We start from the raw sequence: 25,322 nt of genomic DNA on the forward strand, positions 1-25,322 counted from the left end.
CCAAAACATATTTTTTATTGTGGCTAATATTGACTGTAATGTTGACAACTAAACTGGAGTCCTTGCAGAAATCGTTAAATGTGTGTATCATACTGCCTCCTTGTGGACAAACGTGTTGAGAAAATTGTTCAAAATGAGAACTCTTCAATGGCTGAATGTTTAGTATCAGTATGTCAGTGTATGATTGAGAGTAATTCTCCCCCACATGGGCGTGGGGTCCACGCCCATGTGGGTTACCTTGCCGCCCATGATGTTTCACACCGTCACCAGCTGGTGCTGGTCGTCTCCACCTGGACAGGAGAGGAAACTAGAAACATTAGGCTAGTATTAGAAATGTCCGGTTATAAGGCTGGATAGCCGCAGCACTAAACTAAATAAACGTTTGATCCTGTCATTCTGAGTGCAACCCTTCACTTGCCTGGCATTTAATGCCTTAAAGGAGTAGTTCACTGTTCACCCAAAAAATACTTTGTATCAATTACACACCCCATGAAGCCTTGAATTCATGGATTTTATTTTTATTTTCGCATTCCTAAGCCAATAATTTGATGACCGCATCATCAGTCAGTAGGAGACCGAAATATTGACTTAGGACTGCGATTTTAAAAAATAACATCTCCATAAATACAAGGCTTCATGGGGTGTGTAATTGATAGAAAATAAGTATTCTGTTTGAACTACCATCTGACAAGAAGAAATGCTCAGACAGGTTTAAAGGAGAATTCCATGCTAGAAGGCTTTCTTACCTTTATTTGTAGTTATTATTTGTAGCAAACAGCCCGGTCTTGTGGTTCGATATGTACTCGCACGAGCCCATAGACTCCAATTCCGTAAACATCCGGTGTCCCTATTCGCCAATAGAAGTCTATGTAGAAGAGTCATTGGAACATGAAGTGAACGGAGTTGTTGTAACTCGGTCTTGCTCTATGGCTCTGGCAGAAAGGAAGTAAAGAGGAAGCAGGTAGACTCACTAGCTTGCCAGCAAGGTGGTAAACATGCAATTTTCCCTTACATCCAAACAGAAAAGTCCTATCTGATTGAATTAAACGTTAAACTCACCAACATTGCAGCTGTACACAAAGCTTGAATTATCCTATCTGCAAATTGTTTGTTTCATAAACATCCACCGTAGATGTTATGTCCTGTCAAGAAATTCCTTGCAGGTGATTGGAGTGTTGGAGTTTAAAAGTGCTCGTTGGATATCACTCACTGTGTGTGTGTGTGTGTGTGTGTGTGTGCGTGTGCGTGCGTGTGATGTGAGAAATAATGTATGAAAGAATAATGAGCGCATAAGATTCAATGTAAATATTTAATGTCACAGACAACACAGAACAATCCTTCATAGTTTTAATAATTACATTATCTCAAAATATAAAGAATGAGGTTCTGCTTTCCTTAAAAAATAAAAACAAATTTTGTTGTTTTCAATGTAGCTATAGGCTTAGTATAAAAACAAAAGTAAAAAATTATAATTATGCAGAATGTCCCATTTCACAAATGTATAAAATATATGTATATATAAAAAAGTACATTGTAGGCCTACTTGAGTTGTACTTACACCACTGACTCTTACTTACACATGAAGTAGTGCTGTGTGAGTGACATGGAAAAATACCGTAAATCACAATAACCAGAAGATATTCTTCCAATTTAAGCAAATACTACAGGTGTTTAGGTATGGAAGGTTTGGTTACATGGCGCATTTTTTTAATAATTATCCCACGATTGTGCAACCCATTTATTCACCCAGTGTCAATTATCTAATGTAATCCTGGGCGCTACACTTCCTCTGCCAACCTGGGGGGGGTCCAAGCTGCTTCTTTTCACCTGACAGGGGAGAGTTTCCCCGGCCGGACGTAGTGTGTGGAAGGAACAAGTTATTCCGACCAGTTCCTTTCCCCTCCATCAGGCGCCTTGGCTGGCCAGGGGGAGGCAGTTTAGAGACCAGGATTACTGCATGTTTTTTGTGAGGGTACCTACCCTAGGGGACATGGGGAGAACATGCTAACTCTACACAGAAAGGCCCTTTTATTGCCAACCCCACCTCAAGTACGGGAACTGATGACGCGGAGGAGGGAAACACGCCCCCAGTGCCCACAACGTCCCCAGTGGGAATCGAACCCAGGGGGAAACACTGCCCCCACTGCCCACAACGTCCCCAGTGGGAATCGAACCCAGGACCTTCTAGCTGGCATTCTTAATATAAGTATTTCAGAAATCCTACTCAGTAATTGCTTTGTGTTGATTAACAAAATAGCAGATAATGGATATACAAGCTTACAATGCGTCGCAAAAGTGATATGACCATCCGTAACAATATGATATCGAAATGGAGGTATTTTTCCCGTATCGCCCAGGCCTATTGTCCAGCCCTAACACCTCATACAATGTCAGTGTCTTGACTTTACATAAGTGTAATGAATAAAGTGCTTTAGGCCTACTCCTCACAAGCTTGTTAACATGTTACAATCCCGTGACCAGCAACATGGAGAGAATGGGGACAGTGAAAGAGAAAAACAGACACAGAGAAAAACGCAGCATTTCCTGGAGGAGTGGGCAGGTCACCCACTGTCTCCTTCAAGAAGGAGCCAAACACCTGTATATCTGCACGTGTGCTTCTTCCAGTGTCATCCATAGTTACCACAGCCAGCTGGAACCAGGATGAATCTGACTGGCACAGCAGGGCTCCACCTTTGTCTCCCTATAAGTTAATAGCAACCAAATATAAAAATGTTTTCCATTCCAAAATTCCATACTTTTCCAGATTCAAATTTCCAGAATTCTGTGTCGATTCTTCAGGCCATTATTTGACATGATACAAGTATACATGTAATTGCTTATTATGTAAATAACTTGTTTTAAAACATGTATGTTACATTCTAACTGTATAAATTAACATCTGGCATTCATAATTAATAAAAAGTATGAAGATTTGTGCATCTGACTGCTTTCCCTGTTAAAAAGGTTTATACCCTACTGTGTATACTTTGTTGACCGAGGTCACCCAGGGCTCTAGACAGTACGGTACTTGAACGATAATTGTTTTCCTCTACAGGTATAATCTCCTTGCCGATCTACAAGACGATCTACAAGCTCACAGTCTCAATGCTTCGCATTGTGACAGATTGTGACCTTGTCGATGGGATATTTTTGTTAACATGGACTGGAGGATGATGATGGAATGTGACTCACCTGCTGAAGGTCCATGGCATATGTACAGATGTTTTCAGAGTCAGAGTTGTTCCCACAACTTGTCACATTAGTCTCAAGATCTCGTAGGACTGAGCCAGCATCGCCTGCAGAAATTACATTAAATTACAAGTGTGAATATAGGGCTACTGTAGTAAAGCAGTCAGTGTGAGCACACTGCAAAGATCCTCTTTTAAAAAAAGAAACTGATATGGTTTCAAAGAGCAGAAAGTTTTGACAATAATTCTACTGTCACCTCTGGTGTTGGTGCCATGACCCCAACCAGCCACCCAGCACTGGGTTCCAGTAGGAAAGGCTCTAGTACCGGACAGGTCCATACACAGGTTGGATGTAATCACTGTAGCGGATTGGGTTAGCCAGCTCCAGTAATGCGATGTTGGAACCGGTCTTGTTGCTCATTGTAATGTTTGAGATGTCCGTCTCAAACACCTCCAAACCATTCTGAAGTCGTGGGCCCAGGGAAACCTTCCACTCAGTAATGTTTGGATTTAAGCTGTTGTGAAATTATAGACCCGTTTTTTGTCATCAGTGGCATTACTAAATAATGAATGGATAAAAAATAATAATAATAACGGTTGGTCTACTCTACACAGCATTTACAAAATCAAAAGTTAGGGTTAGAACGAGAAATGTACCTGGAAAAACACTGGGCAGCAGTGAGGACAAAGTTGTCAGCGATAATTGTTCCACTACAAATAAAGGTGCCATTTTTGTTAAGACTGGCCATCCAGGGCAAGGATCCCCCTGTTGCAGCACCACTGACCCCATCCACACGACTGTTCAGTGGAACACTACCACAAACTGACCCTACGTGACAAAATAACAAATAGTTAGATAATAGACAGACAGACAGACAGACAGACAGACAGACAGACAGACACTCAGACAGACAGACAGACAGACAGACAGACAGACAGACAGACAGCTGATCTTGATTCCTTTGATACTACAGAAAAAATACTCACGCACTGGAACTGTTACTGGAACTGTTACTATAATATTTTGTATTGTTGTAGCTATTGGTGAAGTTGTTGGTGGAGCGGGTAGACCAGGACAGGTGTAGCCGTTGTCAGCATCGGTTCCACTGGATGTAAACTCCACAAAACCAGGCTTGTCAGTGATGATGTGAGAGTTAATCCAGGATTGGTAATGGGACACTCTGGAGTAAACCCCAGGCAGATTGGGACGAGCACAGCCAAAGCCAAAACTAACGAGTGCAGATTGGACCCAGACAGAGCCCTTTTTGTTGACCATTGGACCTCCTGAGTCACCCTGAGAAGTATTGATGTCAAACAACCAATTCACATGACATTCGTTATAGTGCAACCAAGTAAGTAAAAAACACTTGTGTGAAGTGAGCAGCGCTCGTATCATCATACATCAGCCAATCAAATCATCACATTCCTTGCTACAAGTAAAACATATCACACCTGGCATGAGTCCTTGCCTCCAGCCAACATACCAGCACAGATCATGTTGTTTGTTATTGTACCCACTCCATTAAGACAGTTACACTGTCTATTCCCCATAACTGGAACCTCTACTTCTTGTAATCTTTTGGGGGACGGCAAAGGTACTGAGGGACAGAGGAAGTAAGACATTGGTCAAACCTATAAATAAACAGTTTTTCTAATAAAATCAAGAGTTACGTTTACAAATCAATCGTTCCCAATAATACAAGCAAAACTCACCTCCCTCCTGTATTCTACCCCAGCCAGTGACCCAGCTATCAGTACCCTTGTTGAATTCACTGTCACTGGCTGCCAGACAGACAGGTCTGACATAGTCAGTGAAACTGACTGGCGAGGAGAGTTTTAGCAGAGCAATATCATTGTCACTGCTATCACCGTCATAGTTAGGATGCAAAATGATTCGGGCAACATCTCTGGATACTTCATTTGGGTTGTCGCCCTCCAGACTCTGTCGACCAAAGGAAATCTTCCAGCTGAATGTATTTGCACTACATAAATGAGAAGCAGAAAAAATTAATAAACAGTATTGACAAATCAAAGTGGTCTTGTATGATTCTTTTTGGAAGTTGTCATGAGATCAAGGTACTGCATGTTCCTATTCTTAAAGAACAGCCACATGGATGGGTGGTGAACACAGAACAATATCGTGGAGAAGTAGATCAGTTCTCCCCATGTTATGACGTGCTATAAATATCCATATCCAAATAAACAAATTGTCTGCATGTACAGCATACAGCAAAACATGAATAAAGAAGTTTCCTTCATTCCTGAGTTCTGTTATACTTTATCATGTTAGTAACTAACCTGTTGAAGCAGTGAGCAGCAGACATCACCCATTCCTTGTTAATGAGGGATCCACCACAGATATGGCCTCCAAACCTTTGCAGACTGGCCTGCCATGGCCAACTTCCTGCTGGAGCATCCTCACCTCCAACTATCCTGTTGTTGAGTGCAGTGATTCCACACACTAGACCACAATCAATATTGATGTTAGTCAGACTATTATACAGTATAATAAATATTGACAAAGACAAAATAAAGTATTTACTGTACTTCTGCACAGACTTTTATTACTCCATACGTACCTTCAGCACTTGTTAAAACTACAGTTGTTGGTTCTGTGGTTGTGGTTGTAATGGCTGGCACTGGGGTAGCAGGAGCTGTGAGGCCAGAGAAGGTGTAGCTGTTGTCAGCATCTATCCCACTGGAGGTAAACTGGACGAAACCTGGCTTGTCCGTTTGGATAAAGGAGTTGATCCAAGACTGGTAACGGGACACTCTGGAGTAAACCCCAAGCAGATTGGGACGAGCACAGCCAAGGCCAAAACTAACAACTCCAGATTGGACCCAGACAGAGCCCTTTTTGTTGACCATTGGACCTCCTGAGTCACCCTGAGAAGCAAAGGTATTGATGTCAAACATTCAGCCAATTCACATGACATTCGTTATAGTGCAACCAAGTAAGTAAAAAACACTTGTGTGAAGTGAGCAGCGCTCGTATCATCATACATCAGCCAATCAAATCATCACATTCCTGGCTACAAACACACCTACACACAAAGCTGTGCATAGGAGAGGCTAGCGCCGCTCAAAAATAAGTATCATGGTACTGTACTGGCTATCTGCTACTGGCTGTTGATGTCAGATTAACACATAGTGACATCACCACACCAGGCAAAATCTGATGAGCAGTTGAATATCCTGCTTTTCATCACTGGGTGTCAGGCTTAACACAGATTTGGGTTTGGTTACATTTTAACTATTACCTAAACAAGTAACAAATATCACACCTGGCATGAGTCCTTGCCTCCAGCCAACACACCAGCACAGATCATGTTGTTTGTTATTGTACCCACTCCATTAAGACAGTTACACTGTCTATTCCCCATAACTGGAAGCTCTACTTCTTGTAATGTTTTGGGGGACGGCAAAGGTACTGAGGGACAGAGGAAGTAAGACATTGGTCAAACCTATAAATAAACAGTTTTTCTAATAAAATCAAGAGTTACGTTTACAAATCAATCGTTCCCAATAATATAAGCAAAACTCACCTCCCTCCTGTATTCTACCCCAGCCAGTGACCCAGCTATCAGTTCCCTTGTTGAACTCACTGTCACTGGCTGCCAGACAGACAGGTCTGACGTAGTCAGTGAAACTGACTGGCGAGGAGAGTTTTAGCAGAGCAATATCATTGTCCATGCGGTCACCGTCATAGTTAGGATGCAAAATGATTCGGGCAACATCTCTGGATACTTCATTTGGGTTGTCGCCCTCCAGACTCTGTCGACCAAAGGAAATCTTCCAGCCGAATGTATTTGCACTACATAAATGAGAAGCAGATTATTATTTTTTAAATAACCAGGATTGACAAATCAAAGTGGTCTTGTATGATTCTTTTTGGAAGTTGTCATGAGATCAAGGTACTGCATGTTCCTATTCTTAAAGAACAGCCACATGGATGGGTGGTGAGCACAGAACAATATTGGGGAGAAGTAGATCAGTTCTCCCCATGTTATGACGTGCTATAAATATCCATATCCAAATAAACAAATTGTCTGCATGTACAGTACAGCATACAGCAAAACATGAATAAAGAAGTTTCCTTCATTCCTGAGTTCTGTTATATACTGTATCATGTTAGTAACTAACCTGTTGAAGCAGTGAGCAGCAGACATTCTTTGTTAATGAGGGATCCGCCACAGATATGGCCTCCAAACCTTTGCAGACTGGCCTGCCATGGCCAACTTCCTGCTGGAGCATCCTCCCCTCCAACTATCCTGTTGAGTTGAGCCGTGCCACATACTAAAACATTTGAATTTAAAATGTTTAAATGTTAGGAAAACCTGCATTTATACATCATTACAGAACACTATGTTGAGATTACACCATGGAGAACACCTAATTCTGATTTGATCCTAATGTGATTTTTCCTGAAAAACCCATTTGTGCCACATAGTCGAGGTCATCCAATTTGTATTTGTGGTTTTGTAGTAAGTGAATGAATATTTTATCTCACTCAGGTCTAAGGACATTTGCAGTGTAACCATGTTTATTATCGGGTTGATATAATTTGACTCAAAGCAAACACATCCTTTTCTGTTCAATATTATTCCAAGTACTTACTATGATAGAGTATGTTAATACTATAGGCCTATAACTTATACACTTGGGATGGTTGTATTTTATTTTTTTATGATATATATTTTTGGCGTTTTCTGTCTTTATTGATAGGATGAAAGTAGACTGACAGGAAATGGGGAAAGAGATTGGAGGAAAGACACGCGACAAAGGCCGTCGGGATCGTAGGTCGTTGTATTTGATGTCCATGCCCTTCTACTGAGACTATTGAGACACTTAGATTGTGTCAAAGGTCATATCTGACCTAGACATCGGATCTGACACAGATTTTAACCTGATGGTCAAGATTCAATTTATCCCCTGAGCAAGCAGGCAGGCTAAATTAGCTCAATGCTAAAACTGTCAGAAGAGGGGTTAGAAGGGGAAAGTTACATAGTGCAACTTTAAATTTGCCAACATATAGTAAGGTCAAAGGGTTGCATTGGATTTGTATGGGTTCGTCATTCGTCAAAAGACCTCTGACCTTTAGATCTCCCAATGAATGAATTATATGATCTTCTCTATGAAATCGCATTTCCATTTATTTGTGTGGAGTCTGGACCTTGCTAATGCATGGTGGCTGCAGGGAGTACAGCGTTGACAGAGAACCCCTTCAGTGTAACAAAAAGAGTGACGTCATCTACAGTCTCCAACCAGCTAAAGAGGAGACGCTGTGAAGAGAGGGGCTTTTATGGCTTGACCCCGTCTTATCGCTGCTTGCAGCTATTTGTTATTGTTTTTTGTGTAATTATTTTGTACTATGACTGTATGGGTCAGCCTTGCACAGCTCCAATGTCAACATTAAGTTGTACGCGGATGACACAACGATGATGGTCCTGTTAAAAAACAATGATGATCCCCTACAGAGACAATGGCATGCACAGCCAGGCAAACAATACATCAGGAGCAATACCACCAGACTGAACAGTTTCTATCTAGCAGCAATTAGAATGCTGAATAAGAGCCCGTTACCACTGCAGATTGAATTGAACTGTTTTTAATGCACAGACCGAACTGATCTGTGATCATTTACATTCAATGACTCTTACTTTATTATGCACATTAGACACTTTTGTATGCACATTATTCTACTTGTATGCTCTAATCATCCATATATCTTTTACCCGCATTGCTGGGCCTGCACAATTAAGATTTTCACCCATGTTACTATGATGATGTGACAATTAACGTTTGATTCTGATTTTGTTGATGCTGTTTGTATGGGCATGCATTGAAGGGGGTTATGCTTTCAGTGTGCTTATAGTTCATTGGTCATTACATTGGTGTCAGAAGTGGGATGACGAGCAGACACTTTTCACCGGATGATGGTACTCTCCTACTGGCCAAAGTGCCAGCAAAGCAGAATTCAATTCAATTCTTCATTCTAAAGAGCCCAAAGGACAGCTGAACCAGTGGCTTGAAATGCTGCAGGTCTATGATTTTGAGGTGTGCCCTCAAGCATCATCTCCATCATAGATATTACAAAAAAATAGATGCCTCATTGGCCGCTGCAGTTCATTGGAGCCATGTGTGTCCAGCGTAAGGAGGAGCAGAAGGCACGCTGCGTCGCTGCCACTCAAGTGACTACTGGCCAATCACAGCTCGTCGTTTCAGGGACAATTCAATCCAAGGGAGCTTTATTGGCATTAGAAAACAAATGTTTACATTGCCTCTTCTGTGCACGTGGAAGCTTGGCAAGCTTCCGCTATGCTTCGTAAGGGATCTCGGGAAAGCTTGCTTCATGTCGAGAAAGACAACACACGCCCCAGAGCCGAAGGATAGCCAACGTTGTTGTATAAGCATTATTATCCCACACCAGAGGACATCTAGCAGCAATTTATTCTATACACAGACACTTCTAAACAGGTTAAACATAGCAGTAACACAAATGTCTTTAGCATGTTTGTTCTTTTGTATACGTTTAGATATTTCTTAGTTTTATGGAAAAGTGTAGAATTATGCTCCGTCCCCTTTCCTCGACAAGCATTCTCATTCCTGTCCAATGCACAGCCTGGGACCTCACAATATTTAGGCTAATGTAGTAAAAACATTTGCTTTGCTATGATGAAAATATATCATGCCTTAATAATTAGCTTAATTTATCTGCATTATCTTATCAAAAACCCTCATTATTTAGTATATCATTAATCTATAAAAGAAGAATCACCTCAAGAAAAATAAACTGAGAAGTTTGCCAGTGACCATTGGTGAACAGAAATATTGTCTAAAAGTCATTTAAAAGATTAATATAGAGAAATCATGTTTATGGGCATGGCTGTTCTTATTGCATGGACAAATACATTTTAATTGTACTTGAATGATATTGAACAGAAAAGGACCATGTGTTTGCTTTGTGTCATTACACAAAAGTGGGGGGGTATGTGGGGGTATGTGGTATCAAAATAAAGTATTCACAGGGATCGAGATACAGACACAGAACTTTTCTTTTTCCTTTTCATCGACTTCACAAAACCACCAAAATACAAGTTGGATTACCTCTAATTGTTATTTCTTCTAATGTCTTCAAATATGCAAATTGTGTTATTAAATATACACGGTCCAAAAATGTTAATGGCAGAAAAATCACATTAGTATTACCTGAGAAAAGTTTGGTATACCCTTTTATCAAATTGTTGTAGGGTTTCCCCATGTATAATCGTTGATTATTCTTTACATAGTGTATAATACATTTGAATTTAAACAGCAGTCACAGGTTGTACATGTTAGAATTAATTCTATCATTAACATTATGGTGAAATAGTTTCATTGCGATCAATTTTATTGGAACCAACTTGGAAGTTATGTGAATTATTCACACAGAAAGATAGAAAAGCTACACATAGGAAAACAGGTAAGTTGAAAGTAGTGTTGAGGGGAATATAGTGAAAACTGCAGACAGAAAATTAGATTCCAGGTGTCCTCCTTTATAATGATATAAAAGATAGAATTATTCATGCATTTTATTTCATCCTTTCTCAATTACTGTAACATCTTATATTCGGCACTTTAACTGGAACTCTACTTGGGGATGTTGTTTTAATGTTTGGTCAAATGGCTAGAGTAATTAAACAATTTTCATAATAACATTATGAACACAATAACTGCATTACTGACCATCTGCACTCAAGGCTCGTAGGCCAGGGCAGGTGATGCTGTTGTCAGCATCCATCCCACTGGAGGTGAACCGGACGAAGCCTGGCTTGTCAGTTTCGATGAGGGAGCTGACCCACGGCTGGTAACGGGACACTCTGGAGTAAACCCCAGGCAGCTCGGGACGAGCACAGCCAAAACCAAAACTAACAATTCCAGACTGAACCCAGATGGAGCCCTGTTTGTTGACCATTGGACCTCCTGAGTCACCCTGAGAAAAAAAAGCAATTATAAAGTACATGTCACCATTCTCATAATATTTAAACCCATTTGGGCCAAAGGCTGTTCTAAAAATGCTTTACACACACACACACACACACACACACACACACACACACACACACACACACACACACACACACACACACTTTTGGTTACATTTTATCAATGACCAAAACAAGTAAAATATCAAACCTGGCATGAGTCCTTGCCTCCAGCCAACACACCAGCACAGATCATGTTGTTTGATATTGTACCCACTCCATTAAGACAGTTACACTGTCTATTCCCCACAACTGGGACCTCTACTTCTTGTAATGTTTGGGGGAACGGCAAAGATACTGAGGAACAGAGAAAGAAAGACAATAGTCAAACTTAGGAACACAATGGTTTTCCAATTAATCAAGTGATGTGTGCCTAAACCAAATTTTCCTTATAATACAAGCAAAACTCACCTCCCTCCTCGATTGCACCCCAGCCAGTGACCCAGCTGTCAGTTCCACTGTTGAACACACTGTCACTGTCTGCCAGACAGACAGGTCTGATGTAGTCAGTGAAACTGACTGATGAGGACAGTCTTATCATAGCAATATCATTGTCGCTGGTGGCACTGTCATAGTCTGGATGTATAATGATTTCTGCTACTGTCCTGGACACTTCATTTGGATTACTGCCATCAAGGTTCTGTCGCCCCAGTGAAATCTGCCAACCAGAGGTGCTTGTGCTGGAATCGTACGGGTGACAAACATGTATAAATCTTGTGTATAAGTACTGGTATGTTATTGTGAGAGAAATAAATATTAGCAATAATATAAAATAAACCAGTGCATGTAATTATATTGAAATGGTGACACCTTTTCATAATGTCAGTGCAAACCTGGAAAAGCAGTGAGCAGCAGACATCACCCACTCCCTGTTGACGAGGGAACCACCACAAACATGGAAGCCGAAGATCTGAAGACTGGCCTGCCACGGCCAACTTCCTACTGGAGCATCCTCACCTCCAACTATCCTGTTGTTGAATGGAGTGATTCCACACACTAGACAAAGAATCAATATTGATGGAAGTCAAGACATAAAGCTTAAAAAGAAAAAAACTACTACTACAGTACTTCTGAATACAATGTTATTAATCCATATACTGTACCTTCTGCACTTGGTACATCTAGAGGGGTAACAGGAGCTGGGGTAACAGGACCTGGGAGGCCAGGGCAGGTGAAGCTGCTGTCAGCATCTGGAGCACTGGAGGTAAACTGGACGAAGCCTGGCTTGTCAGTTTCGATGAGGGAGCTGATCCACGACTCATAACGGGACACTCTGGAGTAAACCCCAGGCAGCTCGGGACGAGCACAACCAAAACCAAAACTAACAATTCCAGATTGGACCCAGACAGATCCCCGTTTGTTGACCATTGGTCCTCCTGAGTCACCCTGAGAAGCAAAAGTATGTATATATCAAAATGTCTATCAATTCTCGTCAACTTTGTTCAAGTTTATCCAAACCCAATCTCAAACAGGGCACTTATTGGCTGCTGTTGGTGCCAGGAGATAAGTATAACAAATTGTTATGTCACCTGGCAACAGCCAGTAGTTGATTGCAAGTGCAATACCCTGCTTTTAACCACTGGGTGTCAGGCTTCACAAAGATATGGGTTTGGCATTTGGTTACATTTGAACAATTTCCCAAACAATTAAAATATCACACCTGACATGAGTCCTTTCCTCCAGCCAACACACCAGCACAGATCATGTTGTTTGTGATTGTACCCACTCCATTAAGACAGTTACACTGTCTATTCCCCACAACTGGGACCTCTACTTCTTGTAATGTTTCAGGGAACGGCAAAGGTACTGAGGGACAGAGGAAGTAAGACATTGGTCAAACATAACACAAAAAAAAATTCCCCAATAAGTGATATTTTTTCTAAAACAACAATCTTTCCAATAATACAAACAAAACTCACCTCCCTCCTCAATTGCACCCCAGCCAGTGACCCAGCTATCAGTACCACTGTTGAACACACTGTCACTGGCTGCCAGACAGACAGGTCTGATGTAGTCAGTGAAACTGACTGGTGAGGACAGTCTGAGCATAGCAATATCATTGTCACTGGTGGAACTGTCATAGTCTGGATGTATAATGATTTCTGCTATGGTCATGGACACTTCATTTGGATTACTGCCATCAAGGTTCTGTCGCCCCAGTGAAATCTGCCAACCAGAGGTGCTTGTGCTGGAATCGTACGGGTGACAAACATGTATAAATCTTGTGTATAAGTACTGGTATGTTATTGTGAGAGAAATAAATATTAGCAATAATATAAAATAAACCAGTGCATGTAATTATATTGAAATGGTGACACCTTTTCATAATGTCAGTGCAAACCTGGAAAAGCAGTGAGCAGCAGACATCACCCACTCCCTGTTGACGAGGGAACCACCACAAACATGGAAGCCGAAGATCTGAAGACTGGCCTGCCACGGCCAACTTCCTACTGGAGCATCCTCACCTCCAACTATCCTGTTGTTGAATGGAGTGATTCCACACACTAGACAAAGAATCAATATCAGATAAAAGACAGACTATTGTGGGGTACTGTAAAGATTTACAAAAATAAGAGATAGGCCTATAGGACTGCCTAAGAAAACAACTGACAGATTACAACTTGTCCAAAATGCAGCAGCCAGAGTTTTAACTAGAACTAAGATGAGAGAACATATTACTCCAGTTTTGGCATCACTGCACTGGCTTCCGGTTGTTTTTAGGATTGATTTTAAAATTATTTTACTTGTCTATAAAGCTCTCAATGGTCTCGCACCTTCCTACCTACATGACTGCCTGCCTGCCTAAATATGTCCCAAACCGCCCCCTAAGGTCTTCCACTGCTGGCCTGCTCGCTTTGCCTAAAAAAATGGCAACAAAAAAATACGGGGAAGCAGCTTTTTGCTTCTACGGGCCGTCGGCATGGAACAAGCTCCCACTGTACCTTCGTCAGGCAGCCTCTGTAGACATTTTTAAAGCTCAGCTCAAGACCCACTTCTACAACATTGCTTTTAATTGATCTTTTATTTTTTATTTTTTGTTATTCATGTCCTCACTGTATTGCATTACTGCTTGTTTTTTAATGTCGTTGCCTTGCTTTTCTTTTATTCTCCATTGTTCTGTAAAGCACTTTGAGCTGCATTTCATGTCATGAAAGGTGCTATACAAATAAAGTTTTATTATTATTATTTCTGTAGCCTACTACTGAAGAGAATTGTATTAGTTCATATACCTTGTGCACTTGGTACAACTACAGGTGTTGGTTCTGTGGTTGTCATGGCTGGCACTGGGGTTGGTTCTGTAGTAGTGGTTGTCATGGCTGGCACTGGGGTTGGTTCTGTAGTAGTGGTTGTCATGGCTGGCACTGGGGTTGGTTCTGTGGTAGTGGTTGTGATGGCTGGCACTGGGGTAACAGGAGCTGGGAGGCCAGGGCATGTGAAGCTGTTGTCAGCATCTATCCCACTGGAGGTAAACTGGACGAAGCCTGGCTTGTCAGTTTCGATGAGGGAGTTGATCCATGACTCATAACGGGACACTCTGGAGTAAACCCCAGGCAGATTGGCACGAGCACAGCCAAAACCAAAACTAACAATTCCAGACTGGACCCAGATGGAGCCCTGTTCGTTGACCATTGGTCCTCCTGAGTCGCCCTGAGAAGCAAAAGTATTTATGTCAAACTTTCTATCAATTCTCATCAAATTTGTTCAAACCACTTGTCTTGAAGTCTGACACTTATTATGAAAATCAGGGCACTGACCTGGCAATCTCATATTGGCTGGTGTTGGTGGCGGTGCCAGGAGATAAGTATTACAAATTGTTATGTCACCTGGCACCAGCCAGTAGCTGATTGCAAGTTCAATACCAGGGCTTTTAACCACTGGGTGTCAGGCTTCAAAGATAATTGGCATTTGGTTATATTTGAACAATTACCAAAACAATTAAAATATCACACCTGACATGAGTCCTTGCCTCCAGCCAACACACCAGCACAGATCATGTTGTTTGTGATTATACCCACTCCATTAAGACAGTTACACTGTCTATTCCCCAGAACTGGAACCTCTACTTCTTGTAATGTTTTGGGGGACGGCAAAGGTACTGAGGGATAGAGAAAGAAAGACAATTGTCAAACTTAGCAACGGAAGGTTTTTCGCAGTTAATCAAGTGATATGTTTCTAAAACAATCTTTCCCGAATCCCAATGATACAAGCAAGACTCACCTCCCTCCTCGATTGTACCCCAGCCAGTGACCCAGCTATCAGTACCACTATTAAACACACTGTCACTGGCTGCCAGACACACAGGTCTGATGTAGTCAGTGAAACTGACTGGTGAGGACAGTCTGAGTACAGCAATATCATGTTCATTGCTGTCACTGTCATAGTCTGGATGTAAAATAATTTGGGCAACATCTATGGACACTTCATCTGGGTTGTCGCCCTCCAGATTCTGTCGCCCCAGTGAAATCTGCCAACCAGATGTGCTTGTGCTGGAGAAAAGAGCGCAAGAAAATGAATCTTATTATTAATAATTGTGAGAGAAAGACATTTTTTTAATAATATAAAAGAAGATAGAAAGCAGCCAGTGCATGTAATTATACTGAAATGGTGACACCTTTTGATATTGTCAGTATACAAACCTGGAAAAGCAGTGAGCTGCAGACATCACCCACTCCCTGTTGATGAGGGAACCACCACAGATATGTTGTCCAAATCTCTGAAGACTGGCCTGCCACGGCCAACTTCCTACTGGAGCATCCTCACCTCCAACTATCCTGTTGTTGAATGGAGTGATTCCACACACTAGACAAGAATCAATAGATTGAATTCAGTCAGACTACTTTATACTACAGTATAAAGATTTATATATATATATACACTCCATATACTTTACCTTCTGCACTTGGTAAAACTACAGGTGTTGGTTCTGTGGTAGTGGCTGGCACTGGGGTAACAGGAGCTGGGAGGCCAGGGCAGGTGAAGCTGTTGTCAGCATCTATACCACTGGAGTTAAACTGGACGAAGCCTGGCTTGTCAATTTCGACAAGGGAGTTGATCCATGACTCATAACTGGACACTCTGGAGTAAACCCCAGGCAGATTGGCACGAGCACAGCCAAAACCAAAACTAACAATTCCAGACTGGACCCAGATGGAGCCCTGCTTGTTGACCATTGGTCCTCCTGAGTCGCCCTGAGAAGCAAAAGTATAGTTTATGTAAAACGTTCTATACATTTGTCACATTTGTTCAAGTGTACCCAAACACAATCTGCTTGAAATCAGACCCTTATTGTGAGAATCAGGGCACTGGCCTGGACATCTCATATTGGCTGTTGTTGGTACCAAGTACAGTATAAATAATTGTTATGTCACCTGGCACCAGCTACTAGCTGATTGCAATTTAATACCTTGATAAAACACTGAATGTCAGGCTTCACAAACATTCAGGTTTGGGGTTTGGTTACAAGTTAACAATTATCCAAACTAATAAAATATCACACCTGGCATGAGTCCTTGCCTCCATCCAACACACCAGCACAGATCATGTTGTTTGTGATTATACCCACTCCATTAAGACAGTTACACTGTCTATTCCCCACAACTGGGACCTCTACTTCTTGTAATGTTTCAGGGAACGGCAAAGATACTGAGGAACAGAGAAAGACATTGGTCAAACATAACACAAATGTTCTTTTCCCCAATAAGTGATATTTTTCTAAAACAACAATCTTTCCAATAATACAAACAAAACTCACCTCCCTCCTCGATTGCACCCCAGCCAGTGACCCAGCTATCAGTACCACTGTTGAACACACTGTCACTGGCTGCCAGACAGACAGGTCTGATGTAGTCAGTGAAACTGACTGGTGAGGACAGTCTGAGCATAGCAATATCATTGTCACTGGTGGAACTGTCATAGTCTGGATGTATAATGATTTCTGCTACTATCCTGGACACTTCATTTAGATTACTGCCATCAAGGTTCTGTCGCCCCAATGAAATCTGCCAACCAGACGTGCTTGTGCTGGGAGAAAAACAAATGAGAAATATGTTTAAATGGTATGTATAATTATGTTATTGTGAGAGATAGAAATATTAGCAATAATATAAAATAAATCAGTGCTTGTAAAGCTATTGAAATGGTGCCAGCTTTTGATGTTCTAACCTGAAAAAGCAGTGAGCTGCAGACATCACCCACTCCCTGTTGATGAGGGAACCACCACAGATATGTTGTCCAAACCTCTGAAGACTGGCCTGCCACGGCCAACTTCCTACTGGAGCATCCTCACCTCCAACTATCCTGTTGTTGAATGGAGTGATTCCACACACTAGACAAGAATCAATGTTGATGGAAGTCAGACCATTACAGAGTACAATAAAGAGTGAAAAAGAGAACATTTACTGTTGGTACATCTGACAAGACTTGTATTAGCCCACACCTACCTTCTGCGCTTGGTAAAACTACAGGTGTTGGTTCTGTGGTAGTGGTTGTCATGGCTGGCACTGGGGTTGGTTCTGTAGTAGTGGTTGTGATGGCTGGCACTGGGGTTGGTTCTGTGGTAGTGGTTGTGATGGCTGGCACTGGGGTAACAGGAGCTGGGAGGCCAGGGCAGGTGAAGCTGTTGTCAGCATCTATCCCACTGGAGGTAAACTGGACGAAGCCTGGCTTGTCAGTTTGGATAAAGGAGTTGATCCATGACTCATAACGGGACACGCTGGAGTAAACCCCAGGCAGATTGGGACGAGCACAGCCAAAACCAAAACTAACAATTCCAGACTGGACCCAGATGGAGCCCTGTTTGCTGACCATTGGTCCTCCTGAGTCACCCTGAGAAACAAAAGTATGTGTCAAACTTTCTATCAATTCTCATCAACTATGTTTAAAACAGGGGGGCAGTCAGACAGATATTTTGTGAAGCCACTAAGGAAATTAAAGTTCATATAATGGCCTGTTGTGGCGCTGTCATTGGACCCAGAAAAACCCATATCCCCATAGAGGTCCATGTATTTGGGCCAAACTTCACCTAGACTGTATTACCTTAATAAACATAGTCATGAATACTTTCTTCTTCCAGTCACTAGTTTAAAGTCTAATTTCTAATGTCATAATATTCTTTTTGGAAAGTTATGGTCAATTAATAAAAAAAATGACCATAAAGTTGCGCATGTTCTGAGGGGCGTGGCTACCGTTACAGTCTATGATCGGGATTCCCCTCCCACTCGAGTCAAAATAAAAACCAACGGAGAAGAAGGGGGGGAAGTCCCGCCTCGTTGTCTGGGCCAGCCAATGGCCAGCTGGGCCAAAACGGAGCCAGCCAATGGCCAGCTGGGCCAAAACGGATCTAGAAAGATGGCGACTTACAGTCTTACAATAATATGGTTTAAATATAACCAAACCCAATCTGCTTGAAGTCTGAAACTTTTATTGTGTGTGTTGGTGCCAGCTAGGAGATGTAAGTACAACAGATAGTGAAGTCAGCATGCATCAGTAGCTGATTGCAAGTTAAACACCCTGCTTTTAACCATTGAATGTCAGGCTTCACACAGATATGGATTTTGAAATGACCAAAAGTAGTAAAATATCACACCTGGCATGAGTCTTTGCCTCCAGCCAACACACCAGCACAGATCATGTTGTTTGTTATTGTACCCACTCCATTAAGACAGTTACACTGTCTATTCCCAACAACTGGGACCTCTACTTCTTGTAATGCTTTGGGGAACGGTAAAGGTGCTGAGGGACAGAGAAACAAAGACATTGTTTAAACCTAGCAACACACTGTATTTCCCTTTAATCAAGAGATATGTTTCCAAAATCATCTTTCTCTTTCCGTTTCCAAATACAAGCTAAACTTACCTCCCTCCTGGATTCTACCCCAGCCAGTTACCCAGCTATCAGTACCACTGTTGAATACACTGTCACTGGCTGCCAGACAGACAGGACTGATGTAGTCAGTGAAACTGACTGGTGAGGAGAGTCTTAGTAAAGCAATATCATTGTCACTGGTGGCACTGTCATAGTCTGGATGTAAAATGATTTCTGCTATTCTTCTGGACACTTCATTTGGATTTCTGCCTCTTAGGTTCTGTCGCCCCAGTGAAATCCGCCAACGTCTGGTCCTAGGGCTGGAGAAATAATGGTAAGAAACATTTATAAAACGTATGGAATGTGAGAGAAAGAAATATTAGCATTATTGTAACAGAAACCAATGAGCAGTAAGCTGAATTTCTGTAGAACTTTAATATTACAGCCCATGTCACACCAAGTTCTCAAAGAATTTGATGCACTTTCTTCTGACATTGTCAGACATTGTCAGAAAATAAATGTGCAAAATCTCTCTCGACAGGCAGGCAGGTAGACAGACAGACAGGCATAAAAGGGCCAAAGACAGACAGACAGGTACCATAATGTGGGCATATACGGAAGACATCAGGGATCTCCATAAATGGGATTAAAAGGGACACAGGCAGACTACCCGAATGCAAACGAAAATAAAAGCCTGGGTACCTAAGCTACAGGCAGACAAACAGACAGATACGGAGATCGCCATAATATGAGCAAAAAAGGGACACAGACAGACAGAGACAACAGGCAACGAGTAAGGCATAACATAGTTTCAAATATTGAAATATTATATTCCCTGTCTTACAGCTCTCTTAAGTTGTTTGCTCTATCATGTGCCATTATAGAAATAAAGGTAATGGGTCGCACACACAGAGACTGCGTTTTAGTATTTATTCTTGCATGATGGATCAATGACAAACGTTTCGGCTATCCAGCCTTCATCAGTGTTACACTGATGAAGGCTGGATAGCCGAAACGTTTGTCATTGATCCATCATGCAGAATAAAATCAGTGCTATCCAGCCTTCATCAGTTGATCCATCATGCAGAATAAAAACTAAAACGCAGTCTTGGTGTCTGCGACCCATTACCTTTATTTCTATACGGGTAACACACCTTAAGTCAGAGCGCGGTGGTCACAAGAAAAGTTATATTTGTTGATAAAGATGATTTGGTAAATTAAATTACTCATTTACCTTGAGAAGCAGTGAGCAGCAGTCAGAACCCATTCCTTGTTGATGAGGGAACCGCCACAAACATGGCGGCGAAACCTCTGAATACTGGCCTGCCATGGCCAACTGCCTACTGGAGCATCCTCACCTCCAACTATCCTGCTGTTGAGTGGTGGAGCACCACACACTGGAAAAGAGATAATTAAATCCTGATATGACATACAATTAATACTATATAATATTCTTTCTTTCTTGAATAATCAAGTTTATTATGGAAAATGTGCATTGGAAACATTCATTAACATTACTGCTGCTGCTACAAATATAGTAGAAAAACAAGAAAAATGTAACGGGTTTGAAAATTGAAATGAATCATTTTCTACTTACCATTAAGTTGAGAATATGCATCTATGAAAGACATAACATAATTGATCAGCTATGTTAAGCACATGAATGATTTGTGTAACAACAAAAATTCTCCTCCAGAACAACTAGTGACACATTGCTGGTTACAATACAAATCATATATTTGAAACATTACAATACACACAACCTGTGATTTGAATAGACAACTTGAAACAATGACATTTGAACCAGACATACATCGTGTTTTTTAATTCACCTACTCTCATTCTGGCTACCACACTTTAAGAAAAATGTGCCGGTCAGTCCAGTGAGCCAACTCACCTTCAACAAAGAAGTTCAGCACAGTCAATACACAGGCCCATGTCCACAAAGCCATTGTGAAAGTACAGAGTTAATGTTTGCAACACTCTTTAAATACCATCTTATGCCCCTCCCATAAGGTATTCCTCAATATTAACCTAAGCATTCAGCAATTCCCTTATTCCTATTGGACATAGCATCAGGAAACAAATATAGGAGATTACCTGGAATGTTTTGTGATTTTTGGCTATCTTAGAAACCACATTCCTATACATACTAATACGATGAATGAAATGTATGCTTAGAATAGTGACTGCTATGGTTAACAAACTTGGGCCAAAATAAAGATTCACATTTTGGGAAATTATATGAATATTGACAGCCTGACAGGTGATCTTTTTGTGCATTCATTTAAAGCAGAATGTGCAGGGATGTGTTTCAGAGAGAGCAACAGAGCAGGGACCCCCACTACATGTTGTGTGCTACATAAATAGTTTTCCTTCTTTTTTTTAAAGCCTGCCAAGCTACTTTCAAAGCTTGCTCATATATATAGGTGATTGTCTCATCAATGTCTGGTGGTCGTTGAGAGATTTGAGACTATAGTCTCAATTATTATTTTTTTTTGCTAATTATGTTGGATTCACTTGTATCAGACATTTACCGTATATTATAAACCCCCCCCCCCCCCCCAATTGTTATTGGCCTTGGACTAGCAAATCATGTACAGTATGGGATTCCTATACAGCCCCAAGTGTGCGACAAAGGGCAATTATTTGACATTGAGAGGTTTAAGGTTGGAACACTTAAGAGTCATGACATGGCTATTGTACAGTATGTAAAAAAGAAGTATGCAGTGTCATTATCTGCTGAACAATTATACTTTCAAGTTTCAACACTCCAGAATGCCAGATGTGATTGAGTTCCGTCGGTGCCTCAGGGACAAAATAACCCATATAGTTATGTCATCACAGTCGTATATTTGTGTGTTTAAAGGACAACTTTAGTTTTTTTCAACCAAGGTTCATGTTTTAGGTTGTTATTAGAGAAACTAAAAGGTGAGTGTTAATTTTCTTTCATTTGCTGCTTTCTTTCGTTTTAGGGATTTTAGCTCTTTTGTACAGGGGGGCGGGGGCATTCGAGCATGGGGCTAAATATGTATTTTCTTACCAAATTTGATGGTGATTTATTTATTTATTATTTACTATAGTCCTAATAAACCCCAGGAAATTACATCTGGCCACAGAAGATTACATGATCTACTTAATGTGAAGGTAGCCTACTGGGGGAAGGCTTATACTGTGTGTATAGGCTCAATATGTCAGTTTGACACATTCAATAGATCCTGTGATCTTTTGTGGCCAGATGTAATTTCTTGGGGTTTATTAGGACTATAGTAAATAATAAAAAAATAAATTGCCATAATATTTTGTAAAACAATAAATATTTAGCCCCATGTTCGAATGCCCCCGCCCCCCTGTCAACAACTGCTAAAATCCCCAAAACGAAAGAAAGAAGCAAATGAAAGAAAATTAACACTCACCTTTTAGTTTCTCTAATAACAACCTAAAACATGAACCTTGGTTGAAAAAAACTAAAGTTGTCCTTTAAGAGACGCGAGAAAGATTTGAGGATAATCTAACGTAGAAACATTTGTTTGTTTTGTAGTATGTTCTGTTTCTTCTTCTTAATTGTATTTTAACTAATAGGGGGAAAAAGATTGACAAATAACGTTGGAACTGCAACAAATTGTGCACAAGCAACCGATGCATGGTAGGCCTGTGTTTTCAGTGAGGAAAAAAGGAGAAAAACAAAACAAAACAAAGAAACACAAAACCTCAACAACTGGAAAACAATTATAAAATGGAAAGAGTTAATAAGAAGTCTCTTTGTGGCAGGTGCGTTGGTGGAGGAAGGAATCATGGACACCTCAACACGGTCTTCACTTGCTCAATAAAGATTGAGCAAGTGGAAAAATCTTCCTGATGCTCTAAAATGGTGTGAAAAGAGACAAGATGAAGGGAAAACAATGAAAGACAGACGGACATAATATGGTTCATTGAACCTTTACAAAAGAACAGCCCCAATGGAAGGAATTCAACTAGTCTAACAAGTCTGTAGGCAACAATTAGTGACGAAGGACAAAGTGCAAGAATGAAAAAAGTATTGTCTCACTCGGCTGTCATGCACTATATTACTGTTATATAACAAAATATGCATTTTGACTGAAAGCTTCATCTTTTAAACACAGTTACATGATATCTGAAAGTGGTAAAGGTTGTCCACCTTTGTCTTGTTTAGACAGTAGGCTTAGTCAGGTGTGGGAATCGACTGTTATATAACAAAATATGCATTTTGACTGAAAGCTTCATCTTTTAAACACAGTTACATGACATCTGAAAGTGGTATCACTCCACATCCCTACAGCATCATCATGGCTTATAGTCTCTAGTATATACACAGTCAAATGTTATATTGTATATTTCGGATTTTCGGTCAATATTTTGCACGCACACACACACACACACACACACACACACACACACACACACACACACACACACACACACACACACACACACACACACACACACACACACACACACACACACACACACACACACACACACACACACACACACACACACACACACACACACACACACACACACACACACACACACGCTTAATGCAAATGGCAGGAATGGTTGGGCGAATTGCAGGTCTTCTATCTGAAGAGACGTTGAGGCTAATATCCCGTAGTCTGATTTATAGTCACGTAAACTATTGCTGTGCAGTATGGGGCAACACAGCTCAGACCACACTAAACAAGGCAGCTAGAATGGTCTTAAGATGTGGGTATGAAATATACACGGGTGAACTGCATAACAGAATGGGATGGCCCACAGCACTTGAATGCATAAAGAATAAATTAACATTAGTTCGCGAGAAACATCAGGTCAACACAAGATCAAGACACAAGATATTTATGTTCTACCAAAAATAAAAACTAGTATGGGAAGCCGATCTTTTATTTTTAGGGCAGTTAAATTATGGAACTCATCATTATAGCTGGGATTGCTTTTATTGATTCACTATTGTGTTGTGATTTCTGTTTAGCTCTGTTATTTTTTTGTTCTAGTTTCTGTGTTGGTATGCGGTCATGTTTCCAGCTGGCTCAGGGAAGAGGACGACCCTGCCATGCATAGTCCACCATAGATAGGTGAATGAACTGTATCTGTCTGTGGGCAGGCATATGCTGTGCCTGTGTGTGCGCGAGTGTGTGCGGTTGTATGAGTTGAGGATTAGAGGTATGGGCATTTTTGTTACGCTGTAATATTTGACTCACTGTTGTCGTTTAGCATCAGTGCAATTTAAAATGTATTTTTGAAATGCAATGTACTATTTTGTAATGTGATATAATGTATTCTGTATTGTTTTAATTTATTTCTGGACTCTTGGAAGATTAGCCGAAAGGCTAAAAGAGATCCAAATAAAAATCTAATCAAAAAATGCATCTGACTTAGGCAATCATAATCATTATGTCTTAGTGATGAAACTTCAATACAATTATTATTATTAAGACAGTTTCTATTGTATTCATAGGAGCATAATAGGCACAGCAGAATTCACTGAAACTAAATTTGGCAAATATTTACACAAGATCTCTTATTAATTTACTAGTGATGATGATTGTTACGGATAACAAACTATCATTACATCTTGGTAAAACAGAATCTATTCTCTTTGGGTCTAACCACTCCCTTAGTAGGGTAAATTATTTCAGTGTCAGAATTGACACAACAAGCTGACAGGTGAAGGCATGGCAACAAGGGCGATCAAAAAAGTAAACCAAAGGACAAGATTCTTGGGGAGAATCTCCTCCTTTGTAAACAAGAGGGCTCTCAGGACATTAGCTGGAGCTGACCCACCTTTATGCAACACATTTTGATGGCATAGGATGGCTCCGGGTAGAAGACAGAGTCAAGCAGTTGAAAATGGGGCTGACTTTCAAAATAGTAAATTCAGCCCTGCCCTCTGTGCCCTCAGTCCCCATTTACTTAACCGATTACCTCACAAAGGTGAGCAACTCTCACAGCCACAACACTAGAGGGAGTATAAAATAATGATCTGGTGCCACCCACATATAGAACAAATATGGGTAAATTCACTTTCCACAGCACTGCCACTCAGGTGTGGAACGCCCTGCCCCCTTCCCTCAAAACAAACAAAGCACTGGCTTCCTTTAAAACCGGGCTGAAAAAACACCTCCCTATACACCCCCCCCCCCTCCGAGCGATTTATTTGGTATTTAGATTTTTTTAGATTTTTTTGGTACTTTCACCTGTAAATGATTTTCATGTTTTTTTTGAGGTATCTTAAATTAATGTCATCATTGTAGTGTGAATGAATTCATTGGGACCCGAATGGAAA

The 25,322-nt window shown here is 40.9% G+C and overlaps 1 protein-coding gene across 1 annotated transcript; it reads right to left on the reverse strand.

Annotated features, from left to right (window-relative positions):
• Window positions 1–255: 255 nt before the first annotated feature.
• LOC310874698 (uncharacterized protein) lies at window positions 256–20,967 on the reverse strand (the record flags this gene model as incomplete). The annotated part of the gene is made up of 32 exons (XM_083787562.1): window positions 256–290; window positions 2,566–2,701; window positions 3,193–3,296; window positions 3,446–3,507; window positions 3,846–4,017; window positions 4,176–4,482; window positions 4,641–4,786; window positions 4,902–5,170; window positions 5,487–5,681; window positions 5,764–6,074; window positions 6,473–6,618; window positions 6,734–6,935; window positions 11,826–11,892; window positions 12,046–12,208; window positions 12,316–12,598; window positions 12,873–13,018; window positions 13,132–13,400; window positions 13,554–13,716; window positions 14,443–14,860; window positions 15,163–15,308; window positions 15,431–15,699; window positions 15,850–16,012; window positions 16,104–16,401; window positions 16,710–16,855; window positions 16,965–17,233; window positions 17,375–17,537; window positions 17,653–18,037; window positions 18,798–18,943; window positions 19,067–19,335; window positions 20,250–20,412; window positions 20,613–20,633; window positions 20,913–20,967. The coding sequence occupies 32 exons, from the start codon at window positions 20,965–20,967 to the stop codon at window positions 256–258; spliced, it is 6,087 nt and encodes a 2,028-aa protein (XP_083643688.1).
• Between the last annotated feature and the right edge of the window lie 4,355 nt (window positions 20,968–25,322).

This window comes from Protomyctophum parallelum (assembly GCF_964188405.1).
Source record: "Protomyctophum parallelum genome assembly, chromosome: 17".
Classification (NCBI taxonomy): domain Eukaryota; kingdom Metazoa; phylum Chordata; class Actinopteri; order Myctophiformes; family Myctophidae; genus Protomyctophum; species Protomyctophum parallelum.